The sequence below is a fragment of the Sciurus vulgaris genome, assembly GCF_902686455.1.
Source record: "Sciurus vulgaris genome assembly, chromosome: 7".
NCBI lineage: Eukaryota > Metazoa > Chordata > Mammalia > Rodentia > Sciuridae > Sciurus > Sciurus vulgaris.
In genome coordinates, this window is record NC_136467.1 from 108,010,790 (window position 1) to 108,029,584 (window position 18,795).

Genomic DNA, 18,795 nt, shown 5'->3' on the forward strand with positions numbered 1-18,795 from the left:
TTTCCATGAAACTCTTTACAAATAATGGGCTGATAGAAAATCAGGACCCCCCAGATGCAACTGATGCTGACTGATTTTCAATAAAATATTTCCACATCATAAACTTCTTAAAATAATTCTATTTCTTACATTTAGATGAAGTACAATTTTATTTTATTTTTTAGAGTAAATAAAATTACCAAAATATGCTCTACTAAATAATATTTTTTTATTCATTTGTTTTGCTAATTCTATCTTACATCAAGTTTCTAAATATACATGTATCTGTTCACAACATTTTATTCTCCCCAATGGTCCGTTCAGCTTCTTCCTTGTCTATGCCTCAATAATATCATTAATTTGACCTAGTGTTTGTCTTACTATCTGATGGGTAAATGGTACTTATTTTCACTTTTTAAAACTTCACTATTAAAAAAATAATTCTTAAATTCATATCTCCACCTTCTAAAAATTCCACCTTACTGGATTTCAGTTGCTATTAGATTACATTTGTAGATTACTTGAGGAGAATGTTTTTTTTTAATTTTAAGTGATTCTACCTTTGAACATGGTGTTTGGACTAATTTTTCCCCCAGATATTCTTTTAGACTCTGTAAGAGAGAGAGTAGTATCTTTTCCTCACCCATCAAAAAAATTGTAGGGATAACACCTATAATAAAAGTCAGGTTAACAAGAGGCAACAGTATACATTTATTTAAAGTAAGACATGTGACATGGGAGCCTTTGGAAATGAAGAACCAAAGAAATGGGGAAACCTTGTGTTTTTTTGTGGGGTTTGATGACAAGTGGACAGTTCTGCAGACGTATTGGACAGGAGGCAGGATCTAAGGGTAATAAATTGAGAAGAACTTTTTGGGACCTGTGTTTGGATTCTTCTCTGAAGCCCTGTTTTCTTCTGAGATCAGTAATTTACTTTCCCCTTCATATACAGTGGGCATCGCTCACATGAAGTTCTTCCTATTTAAGAGAATAAGGGCAGGAGAAGATGAGAGTGGTTTTACTGCTTCTGTTGCTGTCTCGATTACAAATGTGCCATAATCCAAAAATTCTCCATAATAGCCAATGAATTTTACTTTGCCTAATACATCAATATTTTTAATGTATTAAGAATGGAATGAAAATAATTAAGTTTGTTAAATAAATCCTATAAATAAATTGAGAAAGAATACAAAAGGTTGTAACAATATTAAAATGTGTATGATATTAGTTTAAATGTTCAGAAGTGTTTCTAGAAATACTTTTGAAGCAGTTCAAAAAGAAAAGGAGAATAAAGGTTGAAAGGTAAAAATAAATAGCATGACTAATTTGCAGAAAGAAATGATCATGTAAGCCATTTGTATATTTTCCCTATTGAGATTTTTACATAAAACTCATTAGTTAGTTTATATCATTTTTATATAAACTCATTAGAGAGTTTTATGTCAGATAAAAAGGCTGTCAAACTAAGTAATTTGAATACACAGGTATTCATTACTATGAAAGCATTATAAAAATTACTGTCTAGGACTACAATAAAAACTAAGCAGTCATCAGTACTTCCTTATACATTGGTACTAAGATTTCAGTTCTAGTTTACATAATTCATTAATCCATTTTTAAATTCCATTTTTTCAAAATACATCTACCTAGAGTTTGTTATTCAAAGGGAGCCTCTGTCACTTAAATATCCTGACATTTCTGTGAAAACAAATATTTTTATTTCATCTTCTCATTTAAATTGTAAGTTATTGGAGTGTAAATTTTTTTGTTGAAAAAGTAATTTTTAAAATACTTTTAAGCTATTTCTTCATTTTCTTTTACTTGCCATGTTTATTTTGTTAAGTCAGACATTTCTTAATCTTTTCCCTTGAAAAGGATATGATTTCTTTTTATGAAGAAAAAAATTAAAATTTTTCTTGGTTTTAATTGTTTAATTTCACTATTAATTTTCTGGGGCATACATGTTTGTTTTAAATTTGACCATTATATATGATGTGATACTGATATTTTTAGAAATCATCTATCATTTATGAAAGGTTATCAAAGTTTTCTTTGATATTTTATCTCTTTCATTTATACTTTCACTCCAATTACCTTTCTATGACAAATATAGGTCATTTCTTTTTTTTTTTTTTTTTTTCATTTCCATACTACCTGACGGTATTCTCATTTTCTCTCTTGGTCACTTTTTAGTGATTCTAAAGGAGTTTCTTTACCCATATTGCATTCAATTCTTTAGCTACTTTTATGAACTCCATTTCTTTTATTTATTTATTTTACCATTTATAATAGTTTTAATATTTCCCAATGGTTAATTCACAAATCCTTATTGATCATTCAGATTTGTAGTGTGTTTATTCCTGTAAGGAATTTTGTTTGTTACTATAAAATAGTTCTGCTTCCTTTAGTATATGTTGTCCTATTTGTTGATGTTTTCTCATACTGCTGGAGCTCCTCAGGTACAGTTTTTTTTTCAGTCAATATGTTTGTTGATTAGTTTAGTTCAGGCAAGACCGTATGTTTACTTTTGTTCTTGGTGTTGGATGAAAAAGAAAGACATAAACTCAATAAGCCCTTTACTTTGTTGTTGACAGCCCCATTCTCCCTATTCTCTTTGCTAACAGCCAGATACTGGTGAGTGAAACTACTCAGCCAATCTAATAGCATCTCTTGTTTCTGGTTGGTGACATCCTCTCTAATTGAGATGAGCAAGAGGCTTCCAAATGTGTTTGTCTTTTGATTAGCATTATTTCAGTGTTGCCTCACAATTGGCAAAGAAAGAGAAAAAAAAAAATGAAGCCTTCTTCTATGAAACTCTTCATGATTTTGGCAAAAGTTTCTCTTTCCATCTTTTATTATTTTAAAATTTATTCTGTCTATTTTTCCTGACACCATTTTTGCTGAGCTTTGACACCATAATTCCAAACTTCCCGAGCATTTAACTCTTGATTTTTTTTAAGATGTACCCTTCAAACTGCCACTCCTATTAACACATCTTGACTGCATTCACTGCCCTGATCATAAAACACGGAAGACAGAGGAAAAAGTGCAACAAAATCCCTGTACAGCAGTCAACCTTTCTACTTGGACTTGAGGTGAAGCTATCTCAGAAAATGAAAGAACTGAACCATACTAGGGTTTGAATCAGAATTCCAGAGTCCTTCATATTGGACAAAAGAAATTTTGGAGCTTTCATCTTTAATGTCCCACAAAGTCCTGTGTGTTAAAGGTTTTTCCCAATCTTATGGCACTATTGAGAGGTCATGGAACCTTCAGGATCTAGGGGCTAGTGAGAGGAAGTCAGGTCACTGGGACATGCCCTTAAAGGGGACATGGAGGCCCCAGTCCTTTTTCTTCCTCTCGTTGTGCTTTCTAACCTCCTGAGGTGAGCAGTTTTGCTCTACCACATTCTCCCACATTAATGCTGTACCCCGCCATAGGCCCCAAAGCAGTGACTCCAACTAACCATGGGTTGACCCTCTTTTTTTAAAAAAATGGGTGTCATTATGCAGATGTATAGCAGTTCGTCCATTCTTCAGTTAAAGGAAGTCTAATTTTTATAATGGTTATGAAAGCTACTCTGAATACACTTGTTCAGAATTTTGAAGGAATATAGATTTTTGATGTGCTTGAATAAATACCCAGTAATTGTAGAGATGGCTCCTATAGTAGACCTAGGTTTACTAGAAATTTCCAACCTGTTTCCTGGAGTGACCATAGCATATTTCATCCCCAATAGCAACAAGACATAGTTTTCATTGTTAGGAGTAATTAATAGTAATTGTTATTCTTAGATTTTAAATTTTTATCCATTTTATAGTGAACATAGTACTATCATCACAATAAATGCTTAGTATTAAAACTGCTGGATCATATTATATTTCCACATTTAATGTTTTGAGGAAATATTGAAGTGTTTTCTAAGCTGCCTGAACTCTTTCTTATTCTTACAGCAATATAAGAGGATTTCAATTTGTTCACATTGTTATCAAATATTGATATTTGTTTACTTGTTTTGTCTTTTTTTTAATTTTAGTCAGCTGGTAGTGGGTAATGTCTCTCAAAATATCCAGGTGATACATTTAAATCATTTCAATTATTTTATATATATATATATATATATATATATATATATATCTACAAAAAGGCTCTAAAAAGCATTTGAGTAAAATAATTGGTTCCCTTTTCTATAATTATCCTTTAAAGTCCTTATAGATATATCTGGTTTGTTCGTTGTCTTTACATATAGTGCTCCTTTTGGTGTCTTAGTCTTGTCCCCACTTCTCACTTCTCTCACCAGCTAATAAATGTTTGTGCCATTTTGGTGTAAAAGTTGCAGACTTCTCAGGTCTGTGGTTTAAGTTGCTATGCTGCTAGAAAGTTGTGCTTTCTCTTTCCAGCTGTTTACTTACTTCCTGGGAAAAGTAGTAGCTCTCTGTAGCATTATGGAGTTTCAGCAGAACCAAAGTTTTGCCATTAAAGACTGGCATTATATTGAACTATCCATTGAGAAATCAATCAAAATAATTTTTTTTACTTTCAAAATATAAATAAATAAATAAATAATTTAACTTACAGAAAATATTGGATGAAACTGTGAAGGCAGTTTTATTAATAAATAAATCACCAAAATACAGTTTATTCAGAAGGAAAACTTCTCACTCATTTCCATTTTTTTTTTTTTTTTTTTTTGAGGTGGGGTATGGGAGATTGAACTCAGGGACACTCAACCACTGAGTCACATCCCTAGCCCTATTTCGTATTTTATTTAGACACGGGGTCTCACTGAGTTGCTTAGCACCTGGCTTTTGCTGAGGCTGGCTTTGAACTCATGATACTCCTGTTCTGGCTCCAGAGCCTCTGGGATTACATACTTGCACCACCGCGCTGGCACTCACCTTCATTTCTTTCTTTTTTTGCCACCTTTTTTTTTTTTTATTGTAAACAAATGGGATACATGTTGTTTCTCTGTTTGTACATGGGTAAAAGGCATACCATTTGTATAATCATAAATTTACATATGGTAATGTTGTTTGATTCATTCTATTATTTTTCCCTCCCCCCCACCCCTCCCCTCCCACCCTTCTTTTCCCTCTAAACAGTCCTTTCTTCCTCCATTCTTGTCCCCCTCCCTAACTCTAACCCTAACCCTAACCCTAACCCTAACACTAACTCCCCCCACCCTCCCCCTTCTGTGTCATCATCCACTTATCAGCGAGATCATTCGTCCTTTAGTTTTTGAGATTGGCTTATCTCACTTAGCATGATGGTCTCCAATTTCATCCATTTGCCTGCAAATGCCATAATTTTATCATTCTTCATGGTGGAGTAATATTCCATTGTATATATATACCACAGTTTCTTTATCTACTCATCAATTGAAGGGCATCTAGGTTGGTTACACAATCTGGCTATGGTGAATTGAGCAGCTATGAACATTGATGTGGCTGTATCTCTGTAGTATGCTGATTTTAAGTCCTTTGGGTATAGGCCGAGGAGTGGGATAGCTGGGTCAAATGGTGGTTCCATTCCAAGTTTTCTAAGGAATCTCCACACTGCTTTCCAGAGTGGCTGCACTAATTTGCAGCCCCACCAGCAATGTATGAGTGTACCTTTCTCCCACATCCTCGCCAACACCTGTTGCTTCTATTTTTGATAATCGCCATTCTAAATGGGGTGAGATGGAATCTTAGGGTGGTTTTGATTTGCATTTCTCTTATTACTAGAGATGTTGAACATTTTTTCATATGTTTATTGATTGCTTGTACATCTTCTTCTGTGAAGTGTCTGTTCATTTCCATAGTCCATTTGTCGACTGGATTATTTGTATTCTTGGTGTAGAGTTTTTTGAGTTCTTTATAGATTCTGGAGATTAGTGCTCTATCTGAAGTATGATTGGCAAGGATATTCTCCCACTCTGTAGGCTCTTTCTTCACATTACTGATAGTTTCCTTTGCTGAGAGAAAGCGTTTTAGTTTGAATCTATCCCAGTTATTGATTCTTGCTTTTATTTCTTGTGCTATGGGAGTCCTGTTGAGGAAGTCTGGTCCTAGGCCGACATGTTGAAAGATCGGGACCTACTTTTTCTTCTATAATCTGCAGAGTCTCTGGTCTGATTCCAAGGTCCTTAATCCATTTTGAGTTGAGTTTTGTGCAGAGTGAGAGATATGGGTTTAATTTCATTCTGTTGCATATGGATTTCCAATTCTCCCAGCACCATTTGTTGAAGAGGCTATCTTTTCTCCATTGCATATTTTTGGCACCTTTGTCTAGTATGAGAAAATTGTATTTATTTGGGTTTGTGTCCGTGTCCTCTATTCTGTACCATTGATCTACCTGTCTATTTTGGTACCAATACCATGCCGTCTTTGTTACTATTGCTTTGTAATGAAGTTGAATTTCGGGTATTGCGATACCCCCTGCTTCATTTTTCCTGCGAAGGATTGCTTTAGTTATTCTGGGTTTCTTATTCTTCCAGATGAATTTCATGATTGCTTGCTCTATTTCTGTAAGGTACATTATTGGGATTTTAATTGGAATTGCATTGAATCTGTATAGCACTTTTGGTAGTATGGCCATTTTGACAATATTAATTCGGGCCTATCCAAGAACATGGGAGATCTTTCCATCTTCTAAGGTTTTCTTTAATTTCTTTCTTTAGTGTTCTGTAGTTCTCATTGTAGAGGTCTTTCACCACTTTTGTGAGATTGATTCCCAAGTATTTTATTTTTTTCGATGCTATCGTGAATGGGGTAGTTTTCCTAATTTCTCTTTCTGAGGATTCATCACTTATGTATAAAAATGCATTGGATTTATGAGCATTGATCTTGTAACCTGCTACTTTACTGAATTCACTTATGAGTTCTAACAGTTTTCTGGTGGAATTTCCTGGTTCCTCTAAGTATATAATCATATCATCCACAAATAGGGATAGTTTGATTTCTTCTTTTCCTATTCGTATCCCTTTAATTTCCTTGGTCTGTCTAATTGCTCTGGCTAGAGTCTCAAGAACGATGTTGAATAGAAGTGGTGAAAGAGGGCATCCCTGTCTTGTTCCAGTTTTTCGGGGGAATGCTTTCAGTTTTTCACCATTTAGAATGATATTAGCCATGGGCTTAGCATACATGGCCTTTATAATGTTAAGGAATGTTCCCACTATCCCTATTTTTTCTAGTGTTTTGAGCATGAAGGGATACTGTATTTTATCAAATGCTTTTTCTGCATCTATTGAAATAGTCATGTGATTCTTGACTTTAAGTCTCTTGATATGGTGAATGACATTTATTGATTCCCGGATGTTGAACCAACCTTGCATCCCTGGGATAAAACCCACTTGATCGTGGTGCACTATCATTTTAATATATTTTTGTATGCGATTTGCCAAAATTTTATTGAGAATTTTGGCGTCAATGTTCATTAATGATATCGGTCTGAAATTTTCTTTCCTCGATGTATCTCTGTCTAGTTTGGGTATCAGGGTAATATTGGCTTCATAGAATGAGTTTGGGAGGGTTCCCTCCTCTTCTATTTTATGGAATACTTTGAAAAGTATTGGAATGAGCTCCTCTTTAAAGGTTTTGTAGAACTCGGCTGAGAACCCATCTGGTCCTGGACTTTTCTTTGTTGGAAGGCTTTTGATGACCTCTTCTACTTCATTACTTGAAATTGTTCTATTTAAATTGTGTATGTCCTCCTCGTTCAATTTAGGCAATTCATATGTCTCTAAAAAACCTGTTGATGTCTTCGAAATTTTCTTTTTTGTTGGAATATAGATTTTCAAAATAGCTTCTCATTATGTTTTGTATTTCAATCCTGTCTGTTGTGATATTTCCTTGTTCATTCCGAATTTTAGTGATTTGGGTTTTCTCTCATCTTCTCTTTGTTAGAGTGGCTAAGGGTTTATCAATTTTGTTTATTTTTTCAAAGAACCAACTATTTATTTTGTTGATTTTTTGTATAGTTTCTTTTGTTTCAATTTCGTTGATTTCAGCTCTGAGTTTAACTATTTCCTGTCTTCTACTACTTTTGGTGTTGGTCTGTTCTTCTTTTTCTAGGGCTTTGAGCTATAGTGTTAGGTGGTTTATTTGCTGATTTTTACTTCTTTTATTGAATGCGCTCCATGAAATAAATTTTCCTCTAAGTACTGCTTTCATAGTGTCCCAAAGATTTTGATATGATGTGTCTTTGTTCTCATTTACCTCTAAGAATTTTTTAATTTCCTTCCTAATATCTTCTGTTATCCATTCATCATGTAATAGCATATTGTTTAATCTCCAGGTGTTGGAGTAGCTTCTGTTTTTTACTCTTTCATTTATTTCTAATTTCAATCCATTATGATCTGATAGAATACAAGGTAGTGTCTCTATCTTCTTGTATTTGCTTACATTACCTTTGTGGCATAATATATGGTCTCTTTTAGAGAAGGATCCATGTGCTGCTGAGAAGAAGGTGTATTCGCTCTTGGTTGGATGGTATATTCTATAAATGTCCATTAAGTCTAAATTATTGATTGTGTTATTGTGATCTATGGTTTCTTTGTTCAATTTTTGTTTGGAAGATCTGTCCAGTGGTGAGAGAGGTGTGTTAAAATCACCTAGTATTATTGTGTTATGGTCTATTTGGTTTCTGAAATTGAGAAGGATTTGTTTGACATACATGGATGAGCCACTGTTTGGGGCATAGATGTTTATGATTGTTATATCTTGCTGATTTATGCTTCCCTTAAGCAGTGTGAAATGACCTTCTTTATCCCTTCTGACTAACTTTGGCTTGAAGTCCACATTATCAGAAATGAGGATGGATACTCCAGCTTTTTTGCTGAGTCCATGTGCATGGTGTGTTTTTCCCCATCCTTTCACCTTTAGTCTATGGATAGCTCTTTCTACGAGGTGAGTCTCTTGCAGGCAACATATTGTTGGATCTTTCTTTTTAATCCAATCTGCCAGTCTATGTCTTTTGATTGATGAGTTCAGGCCATTAATATTCAGGGTTATTATTGAGATATGATTAGTATTCCCGGTCATTTGGTTCATTTTATTTATTTATTTATTTATTTATTTATTTATTTATTTATTTATTTTGACACGACTTGGTTCTTCCTTTATTTGACAATTCCTTTAGGATAGTTCCTCCCATTTTTGATTTGCTTCTTTGTTTTTCATCTCTTCCTCATGGAATATTTTGCTGAGAATGTTCTGTAATGCTGGCTTTCTTTTTGTAAATTCTTTTAGCTTTTGTTTATCATAGCAGGATTTTATTTCATCATCAAATTTGAAGGTAAGTTTTGCTGGGTATAAGATTCTTGTTTGGCATCCATTTTCTTTCAGGGCTTGAAAAATGTTGTTCCAGGCCCTTCTAGCTTTTAGGGTCTAGATTGAAAAATCTGCTGATATCCGTATTGGTTTCCCCCTGAATGCAATTTGATTCCTCTCTCTTGCGGCCTTTAAAATTCTGCCTTTATTTTGTATGTTAGGTATTTTCATTATAATGTGCCTTGGTGTGGGTCTGTTGTAATTTTGTATATTTGGAGTCCTATAAGCCTCTTGTACTTGATCTTCCATTTCATTCTTCAGATTTGGGAAATTTTCTGATAGTATTTCATTGAATAGACTGTTCATTCCTTTGGTCTGTTTCTCTAAGCCTTCCTCAATCCCAATAATTCTTAAATTTGGCCTTTTCATGATATCCCATAGTTCTTGGAGATTCTGTTCATGATTTCTTACCATCTTCTCTGTTTGGTCCACTTTGTTTTCAAGGTTAAATATTTTGTCTTCCAAATCTGAGGTTCTGTCTTCCAGGTGTTCTATCCTATTGGTTATGCTTTCTATGGAGTTCTTAATTTGGTTTATTGTTTCCTTCATTTCAAGGATTTCTGTTTGTTTTTTTTTCAATATCTCTAACTCTTTATTGAAATGATCTTTTGCTCTCTGTATTTGCTCTTTTAACTGTCGATTGGTGCGATCATTCAGTGCCTGCATTTGCTCTTGCATCTCGTCATTTGCTTCCCTGATCATTTTAATTATGTACATTCTGAACTCCCTTTCTATCATTTCTTCTGCCATGCTGTCGTTGAGTTTCATTGATGTAACATCTAGGTTTGTTTGCAGCATTTTCTTTCCTTGTTTTCTCATATTGTTCAGGTATCAGTTGACCGCTGTGATATTGCAGATTTCCTCTATTGACTTACAATATCCCTGAAGATTTCTAGTATATCCCCTCTTAGCCTTCAGTAGCCTGAAATCTTGGAGGAAGTTGATAATGCGGTGCTCCATAAGGAAGCTGACTCCCTAGGGGTGGTGGCCTTCCGGTGGGGTATATTCCCTGCTAGTGGGCAGAGGTACCTTCACTTGCTGACGAATGGTCATCCAAAGGCGAAGTAGGATGTGGGCTGATGCAAGGCCAGTTTGGGCCTGTGTCTCTGGTTTTACAGTCCTTTTGGGAGAACCTCACCCAGCAGGGAGGACTCCCCCGGTGGGGAGGTCTTGCTGGTCAGCTCCCCTCCTAGAGGTTCCATTCAATTCACAACTACCGCCTGGGCTGGGCAGCCTTCTTCTGCAAGGTTCCCAGGGACCCGGACCTACCTCCTGGCCCTGAAGCCTCGCCCTTCGCAGACGAATCTCCTTAGGCTGCCTCTCCTCAGAGAAGCTGCCTGCAGTCCTGGAGCCTTCGCTCCGCCCCTCAGTTTGTCTGTGCGGCTTTTCCACCAAGAAGCCACCTAGGCCCTGGGACCCTGCTTTGCACCTAATCGCCTGGCTATGCGGCCCCTCCTCTGAGCAGCCACCTGGAGCCCCTTACAGTCGCTCCGAGTCCCAGTGACCCGCCACATGCCTTTTCCTCCGGCAGCCACCTGGTGTTCCGTGCGGTCGCTCTAAGTCCAAGTGACCCACCACGCACCACTTTCTCCACCAGGCAGTCACCCAGAGATCTGGTGCGTTCGTCACGAGTCCCAGGAACTCACTGTGCACCTCCTCGTCCCGACTGCCACCCATAGCCCTGGTGCAGTCACTTCGAGCCCAAGCACCCCACCACGCTCCTCCTCCTTCTCCAGACAACCCCCCTGTGTTTAGGAGCGCTTGCTCTGAGTCCAAACCACTCACCACACTGCTTCTCCGGTTAGCCACCCGGAGTCCTGGTGCAGCTGCTCCAAGTCCAAGCGACGCGCCGAGCCCGTGCTTCTCCTTCTCCTCTGGGCAGCCCCCTGTGTTCAGGGGTGGTCGCCTTCAGTCCAAACAGCTCACCGCGCACCCTCTCCTTTGGGCAGCCTCCCAGAGCCCGGGTGGGTTGCGCCGAGTCCAAGCGCTGTGCTGAGCGGCCTCTCATCTTCATTTCTAATGAAAGTTTTCATCATCAAGAAAGGCATGCTTCTTTTCAGCTCAATTTGTGTTATACAGGCAGTGAAGCAAAGAGAGAGCAGAGAAAATGTATGGACCTTCATCATAATTTTGTGGTGTGCATGAAATGTCACCAGGACTTTCAAAGATTTTTGATAATACTTTATTTGCTAAGATGCTACAGAATTCTCCTACCAAGTCCTTTATCACAGTTGTCTGAAATTAGAAATAACAAGGTAATGAAATCTGACATCATTTCCATCCCACTGTAGAATGGGTCTAAACTCAAATCTAAAAAACAAGGTATGCCCTTAACAGAAATTGAAAGGAAATGGAAAGAACAGAACCATACTCTGCTGCCTTAAATAAAAAAGATTTCATTGATCCACTATTATGTATTTTTCCTTTATATGGTACTGCAGAGTTTTACAAATGGATGTAAGAGAGTTTTACACATGAATGTAATTCAGATTTAACAAGAGGAAGGGGAATGCAGGTTCTGTGGAGTTGTAAAGGTTATTATTTAGTTAGTTTTGTTTTTTAAGAACAAGGCCAAATGTCAAAGGGAATTTGGGAAGAACTTACAGAACTAGAAACCATTCTTATGTTGATTTTCTTTACTTCCCTAACTGGGAATACACCTCTACTTCATCTTCACTATCTTTTTCAATCATTTTCAATGGGCACCTAGCAACATGATGTAAATATAGATTGGCAGGACCCTGGACCAATGGCCGGGCTGCATTGCATTCCCAGGACCACCGCTGCCTCGTGGGACACTCAGGACCCAAGAAGGGGCGGGCCGAGGGGAGGCGTTAGGCCGCCCTACCAACTAGGCTCCCGGCCGCCCCTTTAAACCGGCTCTTCAGCACCTGCATCCAGCTGTCCACCTAGCCCTTCCCACCGCCAAGATGTCCCTGTCTAAGAAATTGACTTTGGACAAACTGGACGTCAAAGGCAAGCGCGTCATCATGAGAGTGGACTTCAACGTTCCCATGAAGAAGAACCACATCACCAACAACCAGAGAATCAAGGCGGCCATCCCCAGCATCAAGTACTGCCTGGACAATGGAGCCAAGTCGGTGGTGCTGATGAGCCACCTGGGCCGGCCCGATGGCGTCCCCATGCCCGACAAGTACTCCCTGGAGCCCGTGGCCGCCGAGCTGAAAACCTTGCTGGGCGGGGACGTGATGTTCCTCAAGGACTGTGTGGGCGCAGAAGTGGAGAAAGCCTGCGCCGACCCCGCGCCCGGGTCGGTCATCCTGCTGGAGAACCTGCGCTTTCACCTGGAGGAGGAAGGCAAGGGCCAAGATCCCTCTGGGAATAAGCTCAAGGCCGAGCCCGACAAGATCCAAGCCTTCCGAGAGTCCCTGTCCAAGCTAGGGGACGTGTACGTCAACGATGCCTTCGGCACTGCGCACAGGGCTCACAGCTCCATGGTGGGAGTCAATCTGCCCCACAAGGCATCCGGATTCCTCATGAAGAAGGAGCTGGAGTACTTTGCCAGAGCCTTGGAAAACCCAGAGAGACCCTTTCTGGCTATACTTGGGGGCGCCAAAGTGGCAGACAAGATCCAGCTCATCAAAAACATGCTGGACAAGGTCAATCAGATGATTATTGGCGGCGGGATGGCCTTTACCTTCCTGAAGGTACTCAACAACATGGAGATCGGTGCCTCCCTCTTTGACGAAGAGGGAGCCAAGATTGTCAAGGAGATCATGGCCAAAGCAGAGAAGAATGGTGTCAAGATGACCTTTCCCGTGGACTTTATCACGGCTGACAAGTTCGATGAGAACGCCAGCACTGGCACTGCCACTGTAGAATCTGGCATCCCCGCCGGCTGGATGGGTTTGGACTGTGGTCCTGAGAGCAATAAAAAGAATGCTCAAGTCGTGTCCGAGGCCAAGCTCATCGTTTGGAATGGCCCTTTAGGAGTCTTTGAATGGGAAGCCTTTGCCAAGGGAACCAAGGCCCTGATGGATGAAGTGGTGAAAGCCACGTCCAGGGGCTGCATCACCATTATAGGGGGCGGGGACACTGCCACGTGCTGTGCCAAGTGGGGCACTGAAGATAAAGTCAGCCATGTGAGCACAGGAGGGGGTGCCAGCCTGGAACTGCTGGAAGGTAAAGCCCTCCCAGGAGTAGAGGCCCTCAGCAACCTGTAGCTCAGACTCTTCCACCTGTTTTCCGTCCTCAGCCTTTAGGTTAACTCAGTGCTCTAACATCTCAGCTTGACTTTGGTTAAAATGTACTGGATATTGGGATCCTGGAAATGGGCAGTCAGTGGGCCATCAGGAACTCCTTACCTGGGAGAAGCTCCTTGTTCACTTTACTTCTATCATTCATTTGCCTGCTCTCTATGAGATCTCCTTTGAACCATTGGACTTCACTGCTGTGCCTCATAGGGAGGATATATTCTTAAGTTGACCATTAAAGTGAATTGAGTATGCTGAATGTCTTTTTTGTTGTTTTTGCTTATCAGTCAAAACTTTATTCTGTCATGTTGTGGTGGCTGCACACCTGTAATCCCAGCAACTTGGAAGTCTGATCCAGGAGGATCATGAGTTCAAAGCCAGCCTCAACAACTTAGTGAGGCCCTAAGCAATTCAGCAAGACCCTGGCTATCAGCAACAAAACAGACGGGGGATATGGCTGGGTCACTGTGTCCCTGAGTTCAATGTCCAGTACCAAAAAAAAAAAAAAAGAAAAAGAAAAGAAAAAACTTCTTAAAATTAATATTTACCTAGAAATTCCATTTTCTAAGTTTTATATTAAGTAAACAATATTAAAATGTAATTATATCTGTAACAGATTTATCTATCATAGCACTATTTATAAGACCAAAATGGGAAAATTAAAATATCTAAGCAAAGACTGGTTAAATGTTAAATAAATCAGAAAATGTCCGTTCAGACTTTTGTAGACATAGAAAATTATGTGGCAGAATAACATGTGAATATGTGGAAATTGTTTTATGATATGTTAAGTGGAAAACCGAAATTTATGAAATATCACATAGAAAGTGATCCCATTTTATCTCTGAACCAAATTAGAATGTCAGCATACCAGTAGTCCAATCATTTTTATTTATAAAATTTATTTTTTATATTTTTATTTGTTCTTTTTAGTTATACATGTCAATAGAATCTAGTTGGATATATTTATACAAACATGGAATATATCTTATACTAATTAGGATACCACTCTGGTGTATTCATACATGTATATAGATATTAGGCAAGATTCATTCCATTTTCTTTCCCGTTCTTATCACTAGTCTTCCCTTCATTCTTGTTTGTTTAATCCACTAAATTTCTATCCCTCTACCCTTTGTTTGGAGTTAGCATCCACATATCACAGACAACATTTGACCTTTGTTTTTTTGGCGGGTTGACTTACTTTACTTACCATGATAGGCTCAAGATCCATCCATTTACAGGCAAATGTCATAAAGTTATTCTTCTTTATCACTGAATAATGCTCCATTGTATATGTATTCCACAATTTCTTTATCCATTCATCTGTCGTTGGGCATCTAGTTTGGTTCCATAGCTTAGGTATTTTGAATTGTGCTGCTCTAAACATTGATGCATCATTATAGTATGCTTATTTTAAAGCCTTTAGATATATACTGAGGAGTGGAATAAGTGGATCAATTGGTGATTCCATTCCTAGTTTTAGGAATCTTCATACTGCTTTCCAGAGTGGTTGCACCAATTTTCAGTCTCACCAAACTGTATGAATGTACCCTTTTCCCCACATCCTGGTGAACATTTATTGTTTGTTACTTGTATTCTTGATAATCACCATTCCTACTGGAGTGAGGTAAAAATCTCAATGTACTTTAATTTACATTTCTGTAATTGCTAGAGCTATTGAACATTTTTTTCATGTATTTGTTGACCATTCATATTTCTTCTTTTGAGAAGTGTCTGTTTAGTTCCCTTTCCCATTTTTTGATTGAGTTATTTGTTTTTTGTGGTATTAAGCTTTTTGAGTTCATTGTATATCCTGGAAATTAATGCTTTATTTGAGGTGCAGGTGGCAAAGATTTTCTACCATTCTGTAGTCTCTGTCTTCATGCTGTTGAGTGTTTCCATTGCTGTGATGAAGGTTTTTCATTTTATACTATCCAACTTATTGATTTTTGATAGTACTTCTTACACTTTAGGAGTCTTGTTGAGGAAGTTGGTTCCTAAGCCCACATGTTGGAGTGTTGAATTGACATTTTCTTCTAGTAGGTGCAGGGTTTCTGCTCTAAAACCTAGGTCCTTGATCCACTTTGAGTTGAGCTTTTTACAGAGTGATAGATAGTGTGTAAATTCCATTCTACTATGCATGGATTTCCAGTTTTTCTAGCCCTATTTGTTGAAGAAGTTATCTTTTTTCCAATGTATATTTTTGATGCCTATGTCTAATATGAGAAGACTATATTTATATGGATTTATCTCTGCTTTACTATTCTATTCCATTTGAGCTCTTACACCTCTTTGGTTAGATTGATTCCCAGGTTTTATTTAGTTTTTTTTTTTTTTTTTTTTTGAGGCTTTTGTGAATTGGATAGCTTTCCTAGTTTTTCTTTCAGTTCATTCATCATTGGTGTATAGGAATGCGATTGATTTATGGTGTTAATTTTGTATCCTGATACTTTGCTGAATTTATGAGTTCTACAAGTTTTCTTATGGGGTTTCTTGGGGCCTTCTAAATTTGGAATTGTGTATGTCATCAGCAAACAGAGCTAGTTTAGTTCTTTTTATATCTGTATCCCTTTTATTTAACTCTTTTGTCTAATTTCTCTGGGTAGAGTTTTCAGGACCTTTTTGAATAGAACTGGTGAAAGTGGGCATTCCTGTCTTATTCTTGTTTTTAGAGGAAATGCTTTCAGTTTTTCTTCATTTGGAATGATGTTGACCTTGGGTTTTGTATATAGCTTTAACAGTGTTGAGGTATGTTCCTACTCTCCCTAGTTTTTCTGGTGTTTTAAACATGAATAGGTGCTGTATTTTGTCAAATGCTTTTTCTGCATCTACTAAGACAATCATGTGATTCTTGTCTTTAAGTCTATTTATATGATGAATTATATTTGTTGATTTCTGTATGTTGAACCATCCTTGCATCCCTGGGATGAACTCCACTTGATCATAGTAAACTCTATTTTTATTATGTTTTTGTATGTGATTTTCCAGTATTTTATTAAGAATTTTTGCATCTATGTTTTTCAAGAATATTGGTCTTAAATTTTTCTTTCCTTGATGTTTTCGTATCACAGTGTTACTAGCTTCATAGGATAAATTTGGAAGGGTTCCCTGTTTTTCTATTACATGGAATAATCTGAGAAGGATTAGTGTTAGTTCTTTAAAAGTCTGATAGAACTTAGCTGAGAATCCATCTGGACTTGGTCTTTTCTTTGTTGGTAGACTTTTGATGTTATCTTCAATTTCATTAGTTGAAATTGATCTGTTTAAATTTTCTGTGTACTCCTGATTCAATTTGGTAAAGTCATGTGTCTTTAAGAGATTTGTTTGATTTTAGTCTTTTTTTTTTTTTTTTTTTTAACTTTTCTCTCTCTGAAACAGAGAAACATGACAAATTCCAAGTTTGGGAGGAGGATTTGGTTAAAGGATGAAAAATTGTTATCAATCCAAGTACCCAAATAAGCTGAGAAAATAATTACATTTCACAACTGTTGTACATCATAGAACTTTTCTAAAAGAAAATTTCTTAATATGAAAAAGGGAATAAATGCAAGAAGCCTTTCTTTTTTAAAGGAAAGTAATTAAACCCATATTGCTCATGTGAATATACAAGGGCAAGTATACACATACCAGTGATAGGGAGGGAGCTACAGACTAAACTCAGGATATAAATAAAGTAGCAGTTGTTTTACTTTTAAAGCCAAAATTATTCAATAATAGGTACTAAACCAATACCACGTTTTGAGGTAAATTTGTACATAAGTATTTTGGCATTGGGAAAAATAGAGTGGTAACAATTCTTGTATTTTAGAAAATAGAAAATGCAGTTATAAGATGTTATAGAAGAAACAAAAGTATTTATGTGAAATTATTTTATTTTGGTTAATTCATTAAACAGAGGTCTGGCACAACATAATGCAATTAAGAAATTTATAGTAATCATCTGGGCTCAAAGGCACATGCTTGTTATTCAAGTTCCTTGGAGGAATGAGGCAGGAGGATTGCAAGTTTGAGGCCAGTCTTGGCAACTTAGGGAGACCCTGTTTCAAAATAAAAAATAAAAAGGGCTGGTGATATAGCTTATTGCTAATGCACCCCTGGATTCAATTTCCAGTACCATAAAATTCATACATACATAAAAATAAAGTAACAGTAAAAATGCAGAGTAACTTTTTCCAGTTGTCATGTCACATGTCCTTTCGCCCCAGGTCAATTTTATGTATTCAGTATCTTGAATTTAAATCTGAAACTTCAATATATTTTAAGGACAACTATCAAGTAATTCCATGAAAGATGTAGTATTTAAGATATATACTTAAAAAACAGGTAAAACACAGATAAGTAAAATTTCAATAGTTAAATCAAGGTCAGAGTATATAGTTATCTCATATAGAAATCTAGGGCAAAATGGAGCCCCTTCTCCATTAGATCATGCAGAGAACCAAACTGGTCAAGCAATGCTGCTACTTTCAACAGGTGGATTGAATCTGTTTCTTAGGTGCTTCTCTGAAATTTTGCTACTAAATTGACAGCCTGAAGGGGAAAGCTAGTGAAAGGCAATCAGTTTTTGTTCTTTTTTCTTCTTTTTTCTTTTCTTTACCTTCTTCTCTCTCTCCCTCCCTCCCTCCCTCCCCCCCTCTCTTTCTTTCTCTCTCTCTCTCTCTCTCTTTCTCTCTCTCTTTCTTGTGGGGTGGGGGAGTACTGGGCATTGAACTTAAGGGCACTTGATCACTGAGCCACATCCTGAACCCTATTCTGTATTTTATTTAGAGACAGGGTCTCACTGAGTTGCTTAGCACCTTGCTTTTACTGTGGCTGGTTTTGAACTCATGATCCTCCTGCCTCAGTCTCCTGAGTCACTGGGATTAAAGGCATGCCCTCAGTTTTCTTTTAAATGTATTACTCAAAATTGTTCAATCAGGCACATTAGTGCACCCCTGTAATCCCAGAAGATACGGATGCTGAGGCAGGAGGATCACGAGTAGAGGGATGGAGAGATCAAAATCAACCACAACGATGTAGGGAGACACTAAGCAATTTTAAAAGACCCTGTCTCTAAATAAAATATTTTTAAAAGACTGGGGATATGGGTAAATGGTTAAGCACCCCTGGGTTCAATCCTAAGTACCAAAAAAAAATTGTTCAAAATTGTTTTCACTCATTCCATTGGCTATTTGTAGTAAGATAAGGTCTATTTTGAAGGGAGGTTGAGAATGTACTCTCTCTCTAGATAGATACATTGTACCCAACTAAAAATCAATAAGTTTTATCATTAAAGTCTATCAGAATGG

At 37.4% G+C, this 18,795-nt stretch overlaps 2 protein-coding genes across 8 annotated transcripts in view; both read left to right on the top strand.

Annotated features, from left to right (window-relative positions):
• CRISP1 (cysteine rich secretory protein 1) overlaps positions 1-18,795 on the top strand; it is an 84,988-nt gene that overhangs the window by 47,833 nt on the left and 18,360 nt on the right. The window lies entirely within an intron of this gene.
• Positions 12,027-13,474, top strand: LOC306665509 (phosphoglycerate kinase 2; the record flags this gene model as incomplete). The annotated part of the gene is made up of 1 exon (XM_079147101.1): positions 12,027-13,474. Exon 1 carries the CDS (start codon positions 12,221-12,223, stop codon positions 13,472-13,474), a length of 1,254 nt encoding a protein of 417 aa, XP_079003227.1. The 5' UTR covers positions 12,027-12,220.